This window comes from Phaethon aethereus (assembly GCF_964289735.1).
Source record: "Phaethon aethereus genome assembly, chromosome: 5".
In the NCBI taxonomy this organism is placed as follows: Eukaryota; Metazoa; Chordata; class Aves; order Phaethontiformes; family Phaethontidae; genus Phaethon; species Phaethon aethereus.
In genome coordinates this window covers 18,983,284-18,996,436 of record NC_138579.1, presented here as the reverse complement: position 1 = coordinate 18,996,436, position 13,153 = coordinate 18,983,284, and the positions used below count along the sequence as shown (strand labels likewise).

General features: G+C 38.2%; 1 protein-coding gene across 1 annotated transcript in view; it reads left to right on the top strand.

Moving 5' to 3' along the window:
* The window catches only part of SLC24A4 (solute carrier family 24 member 4), a gene marked incomplete at its 3' end in the record, with an annotated part of 97,125 nt that extends 84,209 nt beyond the window's left edge, over positions 1-12,916 (top strand). The window contains exons 13-17 of the mRNA XM_082001060.1: positions 5,658-5,824; positions 7,926-8,040; positions 10,184-10,296; positions 10,939-11,004; positions 12,764-12,916. Of these exons, the coding sequence (XP_081857186.1) occupies positions 5,658-5,824; positions 7,926-8,040; positions 10,184-10,296; positions 10,939-11,004; positions 12,764-12,916 (614 nt within the window). The remainder of the gene's footprint in view (positions 1-5,657; positions 5,825-7,925; positions 8,041-10,183; positions 10,297-10,938; positions 11,005-12,763) is intronic.
* Between the last annotated feature and the right edge of the window lie 237 nt (positions 12,917-13,153).

The window sequence follows — 13,153 nt, the reverse complement described above, 5'->3', positions numbered from 1 at the left end:
GCTACATTTTATTTTTGTTGAATATTGTCCTGTGTAAACCTATAATAACTCTGAGAGTAAAGCTTGTTTCTTCATACTGGAGCAAATTCTTTTTGCCAGTGTACCTAAAATGTGTTTTTCAGAGAAAATTATTGGCATAAGTCCAAATATGCAAAGTGTGGTAAAGGCACAGGCTGAAAATAGAAGTCTGAGTTGTTTTGGACAGATCTCATGGTCTGGAATTTGGAACTTGTATTCTGGAAAATGGAACTTCCGAGAAAAGTGTCAGTAGTTTGGAAAATAGTCTGTTTTGGATGAGGATGAGAAGTAAAGCCTCGGTATTTTCCACAGAAAGAAAAAACTGTTCCCAAAGCTCTGTTGCAGGAGAACTGCAATAAAAATGCTTTAATACATCAACTGCCCACTTGGAAGGCTGACAAAGGTTGGGCCTTCTCGGATACCCTTTTACATGCTACATAGCCTGTCTCTAGTGTGGTAACACAGAACCTTTTGCCTCTACAATTCTTAGAGAAAGTTGCAGAGTTGAAATCAAATAAGGATTTCTCAAGAAGGTGGAGAAACAGCTGCTGTGTTAATTTTCCTAACAGCAAATTGAAAACCATTTTCTCAGAAATTTTGTACTTTGCAACAAAGGCATTTTTCAGTGGAAAATAATTCTGATGGAAAATTCGCAGTGGATCGAGTTTGTTGTTTCTATTTTAGTTGTTTCTATGTTAAGTCCCATACTTGGGACAAAAATTTATATTCCTCTGTTGTGTTTTGGGTACTGTACATGCTGAGAAATGAATTAGGCTTTCAGATTGGCTAATTTACATGTAATCAGTCTCAACTCTGATGAAGAACAGCACTTTCTAGCAGAAGTTTACTTGCTGTCTGGGTTATTACAAAGCTCGCAGTGTGGAGGTGTGTGTCTTACTGTTACACATTTTCAGGTTGAGATTTGAATTAATATTGGTAATGATATGTGGGTGTAAATATATCTTTGTAAATATAAAGCCTAATTAGGACCAAGGGGACAGGTGATTTTAAAAATCACTTTTCAATGGAGAAAAAACAGTTGGGTGGGTTTGTTTGTTTTTTTCCAAATGAAAAAAGGAAATTTAAAAATTATAAAGTGGAGCACCAAAAAAACTGCATCAGTAATCTTCCTAGGCCAGCCTGGATGTTCCTTATTTTTATTCTAAGTTTACTATTGTCAAAAGCAAAAAAACCCAGAAAAATAGAAACCAGTAGTAAGCTCCAGGAAGCCTTTCTCACTTTGCAGATAGACTTAAATTAGAAAAAACCTTTCCCATTTTTCAGGTTACCTTAAATTAGAAATTTATGTGAATTCATAACAATACAGTTATGAAAATCCTGTGTGCCAATTAGTCATGCTTTTCAGGGATGTTACCATTTTTTTTTTAGATCAGTCAGCTACTAATTGCATTGTGTAAGGAGATGGTTTTTTCATGTGTGAAGGTTTAGGCATGTTCTATAGTAGCTTATATGTGGAGCGGTGATCTGTGCTTGACTGCCACACTTTTAAAGGGAAGACTAAGTGGAAAAGCTATCAAATTTAACTAACTACAATAACTTAGATCTGACTCCTGACAGTGTAGTTGCACACTCCAGTCTGTCTAAACTCAAAAAAAGCATTTTCTATGCAGATTATTGACCAGGACATGTAGGCTGTCTGTGCTATGTGCGTTTGGATGTTCTGTTTCAGACTAGCTCTAGCCTGGTCCCGTGGACTAAATGTCCATTATTATTTGGAGCACTTTTAAGTTTGTGCTTCTGGTTCAGCTTTATACTAAGGGAATCTCATTGCTGTGGTGCAAGGCTGCTTGTGTTGCAAAGTAAAATACAGTAAATTGCAAACCAAAATACAGTAAATGGGGACACTGAGGAGATTTACTTCAAGGATACACTCCTGATCTGAATGAAAACACAAATGTAGTTTCACACTTTCATACTGAGCTCCTCTCAAGTCTGTGTGAATATTGCAAGTAGCACAGTATTTTTCCTGTAAAAGGCACTTTCTTTAGTGCCTTAAGGAAATATTCATTTCCTTTCACTGCTGTGATGTATGTTGTTGTCTTCGTTCACCGGGACACTATCTGTATGTGAAAGTAATTATTGTGAGCATAACATCTGGAAAGATGTCAAACCCAGAAACATACTGAAAATTAGCAAAAGGTTCCATGTTATAAGGGCTACTGCTTCATTGTCAGAAACATTGTAATCGGGCTCCTCTGTAATGATACCTCTCTGAAATACTTAGCTTCCAAATACCTAGAGAAACAGAAAAATGGATAATGTAGAAAAAACAACTTCATGCAAAAAACCTCATTGTTCTGTTTTACAGCAGTATTAAGTGAACAGAATATAGACCAGTGTTGCTTTCTGTAATAAAGCAATATTCTTTAACTACTGTTGCGGGGGGTGCAACAAACAAAATACTCCTTTCTTCAGCTACGTGGGTTGCCACAGGAGCCTTCAGACCCAGGGCTCACAGGAGTGGCTGGTACTGCTGTTAAAACAGACCTAAGGTCTTGTAATGGGACTGTTTGCCTGTTTTTGCAGAACAGCTGTGTATCAAGTAATGACCTTAATGAGGATGATGGTTTTCTTCCTTGCAGATGTACTAGGGAGCTAAGAGACAATCGTAAAACAATTTGGCATGAGCTAAAAGCATACCCCAATTTAACAAATTTATCACTAAATCATTTTAATGATTACTTTAGAGTTGGTAGTTAAAAACAAAACAGCAAAGAGCACAAAAAGTAATTTCAAAAGAACTAAAAAAAACATAAATAAAAATTTCAATCTGTATATTGTTTGTGCATTCATCTAAACCAGGTGAAATGAAGTCATTCAATTCCTGAGGAAATGGTGTCTCGTTTTATTGAGGTTGCTGCTAAACTAAATTCTACTTCCCAAATTCTTACGAAACTAGCAAGTTACAGTATAAGAATATACTTCTTTAGCACTGGGTGCCATACAAGTTCCGTGACCCAGCATATAGTAGCAGCTGAAGAAAATGGCCTGAGGCGGAACCAAGGCCAGATATACTTAAGGCTTTATATTAAAGTTTATGAAAGCTAGCAAACCCTGACACAACGGAGAAGCCAATGTAAGGTGTGTCAAGTAGGCAGCTTAGGCCATGGTGGTTCAGGACCCTTCCAGGCTAACTGCACATGGCCAGTCAGCTTCTCTGTTAACTCGGCAAAACCCAGAATTACATGCAGTTGCTATTCCCTGAAGTCTCAAGCCTGGTTGCTGCGTAATGAACGCAAATGTCACTTCCACAAACCATCTAGCTGTAAAAAGCAGTTCTGACTCATGATGTTGTGTGCATAAAGCATCACCACTAATAGAGCCAGGAGTTTTAATCTGACACATGTCCATGCAAACTGTGCAAAGACAGGGGAGAGGCAAGTCCTCCACTAATATTTTTGCTTTCCTGGAACTAGGCAAGCATAGCAATGCCAGTGGTAAGGCACTGTGAATTCTCACAGTTAAGCATTTGTTTAAGTAATTCAGGGTACTAGACAGGATCCCTGACAAGATACCTATTCCCTGCAGAGGCTGAGTGCGTCTATTTATTCTCCATTTGTTCTCCAGGCAATTCTGTTTCTTTTATTCATGTTATTGAAAAGAGAAATGGGACAGAATCTCCTGTATGTAGCAGCACTGAAATGATTACACCCACATCAGATCGGAGTCGGATCCATAATTTTTTCCCGTCAAACGGTCACCCACTCACCCTGCATTTGGAATTACGCACTGAGGAAATTACTGGCCTAGGCCATGCTGACTTGTTTGACTGTGAACGAAACTTAGCAACTTGGGTAGATGAAGAGTACAAATTAACTAGCAGGAGTCTTTTAATGATCCAAACTGTAACAAATTAAACAGGAGGAGGTATAAATTACCATAGGACATTTACAGCCTTGTTAACAGAACTCAAGTGAGATGTGAACTGAGAAGTGTAATTTTCTGGACAGAACAGGTAAGATTGCTGTTCTAAAAATCTGTGTAGCAGTATATGTAACGAGGGGAAAAGGACTTTCCTGTAAAATCTGTAATAGGTCCCCAGTAACATGTAAAATTCTAGAATTAGAATTGACCATAGGAGACTTCAGTGGTTTTATGTTAGAAGTTCCACAGCCACAAGCTAAATGGGAATAAAAAGCCAAGCTTAGTCTAAGATTTCCTGGTGGGTTGATGGCATCTCAGAATTCACAGAGGAAATCTTAAGTTAAGGAGTGGATTCATAACTTAAGCAAGACAATTTAGTACTAGAATACATACTGAAATGTATATGTAAATGAATAAAGACTTGCTTTGGACGTGCCAAGTTAAATTAGACCAGTAAGTAGCCTCCCAAATTACTAAAAGTATTACTAATTTTTAAATGTTTAATATTTAATTTCATTGCATCTGGTGCACACTGGTCTAAATGTAATCTAGGTTTAAATATAATTAAATTCACTGTGAAAAACTCCTGTTAAACAAATCCTAAATCCCAATGTCTTTGCTGAAAGAAGATTCCTGGTGAAATTGATAGGAGCTTTCACTGATTATTACCTGCCTTTTATAATTTAGCTAAATAATTTATTATAGTTTTCTTCAATGTGATCAACCATTTTATTCAAAATGACATATTTTATTAGATCGCATGCAGATCATTATCAGTTGATGATGGAAGTCGTTACTAGCATAATTCTAAAACAATGTAAAGAAAACCCAAACAAAACCCACCATGCCTTTGGCTGTGATACTCTGCTTTAGCCTGATAAACAAATTTGTTACCCAGCTTGCAGGATACCTCATGAAACGTATAAGTGCCCCATTTATTTATGGCCCAATTACAAAATAATTTTCTTTCATATATTAAGATTTATGTGCACATATCTAATAGTTTACATTTTTAAAAAATCAGAAGCTGTGTACTTGCCTTCAGCAATAACAGTTCTCTGGTATTTCTCACCAGTTGATTTTGGAGAACTGTGAGAGAAGTCAGTATCTTCAGTTTCCTTTTACAGAGGATAAGAGACCGTCTCAAGGTGGTGCTATGTGCAGTTGGAGAGAGTTAACAAGTCTGTATCTCCTAAGTACCAGTTTGAAGTTCTGCCCAAGTGACCACAGTGAGGCATGTGAAACAAGTTTGTCATGTTCATAGGTTGGGTCTGTGCTTCTGTTTTCTGTGAAAGTATTTTCTGTTGTTGCACAGAAGGTACAGGTTATTTTCACTACAAGTATTTCCATCTTCCTTTTTAAAAGGTGAGGGGGTGGGGTTTTTTTGGTTGTTTGGTTTTGAGTTTTTTACATTTTGGATTAATAGCAATACTGCTGTTTGAGAGAGCAACAAACCTGACTGTTAATTTTGGTTTTAAAATCAGCTGTGCTTTCAAATAATTGTAATTCTTTCATGGATTTACATAGACCTTGGCAGGCTTAACTATAAGATTCTGGATGTGCATGCAGAACTTGGATGAGAGTGACGATACCAAGTATAAGTGAAAGGTACACTGGAAAATTAGTTGACATGCACAGTTGTAAACGTCTTTGTGGGATCTTCTGGGATCATCTGCTGTGTTCAAAGAGGTGTAACTGGGCCTGGGATAGTAATGGGAAAGCTAAACTGGTTCTTTCCTTTCTTTTTCCTGTAGATGGAAAAGTGAACAAAATTAAATGGATTTTGACATGGCCATTGATATTCGTGCTCTTTTGCACTATTCCAAACTGCAGCAAACCACGCTGGGAGAGGTGTTTTATGGCTACATTCATCTTATCCACTCTCTGGATTGCCTTGTTCTCCTACTTCATGGTGTGGATGGTAAGTGCATGTAGCAGGACTTCCCGTACTGAATGAAATGTGCATCTCAAAATAGAGAATAGATCTTTTGTGTATTTGTTTAAAAAAGGGCATGCAATTGTAGTGCAGTCTTCTCAGCTCATACTCTAATTATTAAAATTCTAGCTTTCTGCTGGTCTTTTCTGCACAGATGATTGGGCCTTTACTGTATAGGGCCCAATACAGTACAGGAAGGTGCCAGCTTGATTTTCAAAAGAACGTGGACATCCACATCCTACTAGTAAAAGGGAGTTTAAATGAAAACGTTTAACTGTCAGCAGCTGAGACACCTTTAGAAATTTGGCTCCAGGATCTGACACTGAAATGTGCGTAAAAGGCAGATGGATGGTAAAATTTGGAGACTCAGAAGTGGTGTAAAACCTCAGGTAGACTGGAATAATGGAAGAAAATCCTTCTTAGTGAAGGGTATTATGATTGCTGGTATGTTTCCATTTGCCCTAGATCTGTGAGAAGCAGTGTGTCAGGTGTAGATCTGTAAATTGTTGTCAATTCAGGAGCACACTTACTTGAAGATTTGAATAAGTTCCTATTTTTTCTTTCTTGCCCTTTTTCAGTTTCACAAGTTTACAATTTCAGTCAGAGAAGAGGCATGAATAGGAAAGCTCCTCAAATAGTTTCTGTGATGGAAAAATTAGCCATACTTTTGAAGTCTAGAAAATTTGGTTTTCCACCTTTTAATGTAGGAAAAGGTAAAAGTTGTATATAACTGTAACTGGAAGATTGGTAGGATATGCTGCTGAAGAATTGGTATGTCCATTTTTCCTTTTAAGGGAAAATATAGTGAAGAAACCTTCAGCTGGTTTCATACTGGAATATATATATAGCCTTACATATATACACTCATAGTCATATATATATACACTTTTCTAATCATATCATGCATATGGAAGAATTTTTGTTCAAGAACTTCTTACCTGCCAAATCATTTTTGGTTGCAGAACATTTCTACCTTCCTCAAATGTGTCAGGCATTTGAGAACTGCTTTATATTTATATTACCTCTCATGGAAGATTGTGTTTTCTGTGTAAGTTTTGCAACTTTCTATATAAGTTTTGCAATGTAAAGTAATCCTCTTTTCTCTTAATGTAGACTGTGTTGGAGAAAATCATCTATTAGCCACTCATTCTGCCTGGCGTAACGGTGCCAAAGCCATGCATTCATTTCCTGCTGTATGTCCTTTGCAAGGCCACGCTCTGTACCTTGGTTACATTTGTAGATATCCCCTTCACAAATGAGAGATGTGCTCATGAAGGCTGCAACACAGCTAATTTTAAAAGGCAGCTAGACCTTAATACCCTGTTACCACTTGTAGCAGGAGAATCATGCCCACTCCTATTTCTGAGTCACGGGTTGCCCCTGAGAATATGGTTTGTGAGCGGCTTCCGAAAATACACCTTTTCTTTGGCAAAGAGTCCAGTTTTCCTCATGGAAGAGAACGACGAACTATTTCAAGAGAACAACACAGAGCCTTAAAGACTTCCACCCTCAGCAGGGAAGCAGCTGCCTGTCCCTGATACAGTCTTCTCTCTCTCACAAAGCTACTTCCTTTTCAGCTGCCTGTTCAGCCCTTTTTGTTGATGCTTTTTCAGCCGCCTTCGGATGTTCCAGCTAAATACAGTTCCCTGTCCTTTCCAAGAGCTCTGCTACAAGCTTCAGACATTCCCTAAGTTTTTTTAAAGCTGCATCTGGACTCTCAGGGGATAATATAACCAGACTTGCTCACTTTGGGATTATATCAGAAGTCATGCAAGAAACTGGTTCCTTCTTCATGTGTTGGAATAAAATAAGTTCTTTAGATCTCTGCCGTATATCACAATATAAATTGATTGCTGTCCTTTTGAATGAATAAGTTATTGAATAATATGACTCAAAGTACTTTTCACAGGATTGGTTTTAGACTGGTTATTCCACAATTATTTAATTTGCAGAAATGGATAAGTATCCTGAGTCTAATTGTGTTAGGGTCCATGTCAGAAATCAAAGTCAAGAGTATGCCAAAACTGTATTGGAATGAGGAGACTTTCCAAATGTCATAGGTTAATCTATTTTCCTCACTGTTCAGGTGACTGTGATTGGATACACCCTTGGGATACCAGATGTGATCATGGGCATTACTTTCCTAGCTGCAGGAACAAGCGTCCCAGACTGTATGGCCAGCTTAATAGTAGCAAGACAAGGTACTGTGTCTGCTGAAGCATAACTATAATCTTACATACATGCTCTGTGATTTGCTTCATCCATACACATAAATTCTGAATGCAATTTTGTTCTTTTTTTCTTTTATTTTTACTGTTTCAGGGCCTCGTTAAAAGCCAAAACACTTTGCTAATTATTGTGAACCAAAAAAATAATCCCTGTCCTGTTATCTTTTGCTTATTGGGACTGGGCACACCCTAGCATTCTAGAAGGTCATTCAACACTCAGATATCCCATGCATGGTATGTATCAGTCAGGGTAAAAAGATAAAAGTAGTAGACAAAACTGGAATATCAGCTGTTAAAAACTACTTTGAAGAATATATGCTGACCAGCACTTGTCCATGTAAGTACTGATTTCTAGAAGACCTCTTGAACCCAGCAAAGTGAAGTGGTTTAAGAAGATCCAGCAGAAGTGATATTGCTCCAGGCATACTTCTCATCCAAATGCAGACCTCTTTCCCATTGGGACATACGACTAGCCGCACTGGAATGGGTTTTAGATGAATGTCAGCTATGTCCTCATTAGCTTTCCAATTGAAATTGTCAAAGGCTTTCTCGTGTATCTTTAAGTTTTGATTTCGGTTCTTTACATTTCCTTTTTTATTTGAGAAATACTGTAGCCACATTCCTCCTTGTTGAAAAGCATTAAACCTGACCATGTGATCTCCTGTACTGCAGTAGAATAAGAAAAGGTCCTAATTGTATTCCTTTCCACTATTCCAATTCAAATAGTAATTTTTTTCCAGATAATGAGATCTCCAGCACACGTCATTGGGCAAACAACAAGGGTTCTGAAGTGATAAATTAAGTATTCAAAACGCCCCACCTTTGTAGTTTGAGATAAGGAGTAGTGCTGTTAAATGTTGCTTGACTGAAAAGAATTATATATTTAAAATATTTCATTTTCCGGCTGTATTATTTGTTATGTGCAGGAAAATCTCACAAAAAGCAGTATTAAAAAGTATTAAGGATTCTTATGGAACCACCTTGCTACTAAATTAGTTTTCCATATGTAGTATTAAAGTAAACAGATTTTTGCAAGAACAGAAAGAAAACGTGCTACATTTTTAAATGAACAGATTGTTTCTTCAGATTAGTTCTTCTTTAGTCTTAGGCAAAACTACTGTAGGGATTGTTCCCTCTGAAAGTGAAGGTAAGCATTAACTTGGCAAAAAGCAGCCCCATTCTCTCAAAGACAATACAGGGACTTCTCACTACTTGGATTCAAGAGAAATGTTTACTGACAGACTGCAGAGAAATACCTAAAAAGTAGAGATGGACCCTACCATAGCATGGATCCAAAGCATAACCTTTCTCTCGGCAGCTTCCTGCAAGAAGATACTGTACTTACGGTGTGGTAGTGTCTGTCTCCACTGAGTACCCTCAAAGTATTTCTGGGACATGTCCCATTTACGTCAGAGTTTCTCTTCCTTTCCAGTATTCATTTTGTGGAAGTGGTTCAGTAGTTAGGCCAGTGCCTAGGGGAAATTAGCGGGGGCAGAGAAAAATTCTGCCTTCCTCTCATCTGTTGACAGTGCTGCAGAATGAGATGCCAGCCAGTAGTGAGCATTAGGAGCAGATTTCGAGTAATGCCTAGGGACTTCATCACCATTAACTTTTTTTTCCTTTCCTGTAGCATTCTGTTGTTCCTGAAGTGAAATCATTGCTGATTAAGGCCCACAAAAGTGCTTAGTATCTTTGACTACCATCTGGTTGGGTTCTTTTCAGGATCACTTTTCATTATTCACGTGAGAGAAAGGCCACATGCACATACTAAATCCAGTACATAATCTCCAGGTTCCCTATGGCTATAGACTACCTAGAACAAGGCTTGTTTTTTTAATTGGCACTGAACTCAGATGCTGAATGGATACAACATACCCAGTAAAGGCTTTCCAAGACACAAGAAAGATGTAGCTGAGTGAGCAAGTTTTGCACATTTTTTTCAGAAGTCATGCAAAGATTGTCTCCCTGCTTCAGATATGTACTCTGGACAGTCCAAGGGGGCTTAGATAATGCAGATCATTCCCCTTTAGATTCCTCTAGTACACAGAATAACGGTCCTATACTTTGTTTTTACCCAAGAGTTTTGTTGTTTGTTGTTTTTTTTTTTCCTCTGCAGGCCTCGGTGACATGGCAGTATCCAACACAATAGGGAGCAATGTCTTTGACATTCTGGTGGGCCTTGGCGTTCCATGGGGTTTGCAGACCATGGTGATTGATTTGGGATCAACTGTATGTATACTTGGAAAATCTTTAATTTGTTCTTTTTGTCTATTTAAAAAAAAAAATCCTAAAAAGAAAGCATGCAAATAAAACTAAAAAAACAAAAAAACCCAACCTGCTGAGCATGTTATTAGTTGCTAAATAAGGTGTTCTTTGCCAAGGAACCAGGAGTTAAGGAGGCAGTTCTCTTTCCACAAGCTACAATTAATTGCCAGTTTGTCAACTGAAGTACATTATACTGTGTAGCAGAAGAATAGTGACATGGATGTTTGCTCAGGGCTTTGTAATTTTCTTACTACACAGCTTCAAGTACACCTGTCTGTCTCCCTGTACCTTAGTATTTTTGTCTGTAAGATGAGAACAGCAGCATTTCTCTCTCTCTCTGCTGAGGATCTTTTGACATAAAGTCCATTATAAACACTGATTTATTTTTTTATGGAGATGGGTTTACTTACACATTTGTTCTGATTCCTTAATTGTCCTCTTCTTCATTATGATAAATCTGTCATGGATTTGCATAGTTTGCAATGTGTAAGTCGGTCACTATTCAAAACAGAGGTGGACCATAAATCAGTAAATTGATTTCTGATCTCAAAAGCACAGTTATATGCTGAGTGTTTTAAAGGTCTCTTCTCTGCCTAATTCCCACAGGTTAAGATAAACAGCAAAGGACTGGTCTATTCAGTTGCACTTTTGCTAGGATCAGTAGCACTTACTGTAAGTATTTCGAGTATTCCAGTTGCAAAATTCTAGGTATTTACATGTTATAGAAGGATAAAATGGAAATACTGACTATCCCCAAAGCATTGATTCTTGTAAAGTATCAGTCTTCTAGCAGTGCCATGAGTTGAAGAGCTACCATTGTCCTCAGTGAGGACTGAAATCTGACATTTGGTGTGAGATACGTGTAGGACCCATTGATTTCAGTGGCAGTGTTGAAATTGTGGGATTCAGTAATACTTCTGTGCTCTTGTGTCCAGCTGCATACCCCAGGCCCGTCTCTACTTTATAGTGGGACAAGACCCAAGTATGCATCATCACCTTTTGCCCTTGTCTCTGATTTACAAAACCAGCCTGGACTAACCAAGTGCTGTAGCCAAAACCTTTAATGAAGACCAGCGTATGAGGACTGTGAACCTCAGGACTTCAAATAGGCATGCTAAATGTCACTCAGCATAAGACATTTGCCCTTGTAACACATGACTTTTTAAGGTGAAACAACAATTTTGTCTCAAAAGTCAATTTTGCTGGTACTTAAGGTCTGATCCTGCTGACTTCCAGGGAACCCTCTGTGGGAAGAATCAAATCCCAAAGGTATAAAAATATCCTCTTATACTAACATCTTTCACTGGTTGCCTGTGGAGTCTCTGTAGAGGAGGGAATCATCACTGGAGATTTCACACTGTTGCATGACTAGGTCTCACAAAACTCCACATCACCTGTGCATGACTTAAGTGATAGAATGACCAGGGCTGTTCACTCTGCCTCTAACTTCCTAATGCATCTGATTATATAAGCTGTGGGAGTCTGTTCTTTTTCTTTCTATCCCTGGTTCTGCCATACTGCACAGTGCCTGTGAAACAACAAAGATGTTCTGTAGACATTTGCATCTGATGTTGCTGCATGATTATTGGTAATCAGCACTTTGGAAAAAAATGGGAGGATTATGCAGATGTGTTACTATGCTAGTTGTTCATGCTTTTTCTAAAAGAGTCTTTTCATAGCAGAAGCCGTATCACCTAAGTTTGAAGCATCTATTATTGTCTCAGTCGTTCTGCTGGATACGCTGTTTCACACAGACCCTCCCAGCAAAACTCAGTGGAGAGTTTTGAGCAAAACAAATAATAATTCAGAGGCACTCAACACCATTGAAAACAGATGCCTTCACAAGAACTTCATTGTTTTGCTACCTGTAACTTGTAACTCCCCTTAGTTCTAGAGCTGAGCAAAACATGAAAGCAAGCACCTCTTCGGAAGCTGGTGAAAAAATGAACATTAGGTGCTGGTATACTACTGGTCCATAAAGGATCTTGTAGGGGAACACTGGAGGGAGAGGCATTCATGTAGTTCAGTGCATTCCTTCAGTTCATACTGAATCAGTGAATGAGTGCTGCCTGATTAGAATGTGCCCCATGCACTGAAAATGCACTACAGACTGAAACCGAGCACCTAGGGGCCTGTTTCACAGTTACATGAAGAACTTGTGAAGGGGCCTTAAAGTGGGTTCATTTAATATTTTGTAAGAGGATCTTAGGACAACTGAGAGTCAGGACAGAGTTTGAGTTCTTCGTTTGGGCTGTTACATTCCTTTTCTTGATCAGAAAAACATATGTTGCTTTTTTCATCTATAAAATACTGAGAATATATTTTTATCTTCATTCAGATCTCTAATTCGAAGGACTCTCATTTTTAGCTTATAGTTGTTTCCAAAAGTCTCCTTTGGGGCTTAATTAACTAACACTTTGTTTGCTTGCAGGTGTTTGGAATCCATGTAAATAAGTGGAAACTTGACAGGAAATTAGGCATCTACGTGTTGTTTCTTTATGCTGTTTTCCTGTGTTTCTCTACATTGATAGAGTTTAATGTCTTCACCTTTGTCAACTTCCCTATGTGCCGAGAAGAACTTTAAACCCCAACAAGGAGAGAGACTGAAATTCTTCTGACTACATGTGCTGTAAATGACAGGAGGCATTTCACATTTCTACCTTCTTTCCATCAGTAATTTGAGTGTCGTTCCTGCTTCATCGGCTAACAGGCACTTTGACCTGTGTGGAAGGAAAGCATACCTTTCTTTTAACATGCTAGCTCGAGGCAACCAAAGCATTTTCCTTCTCTTTGGCTATTGCTGCTCAATCATAAAGCTGTG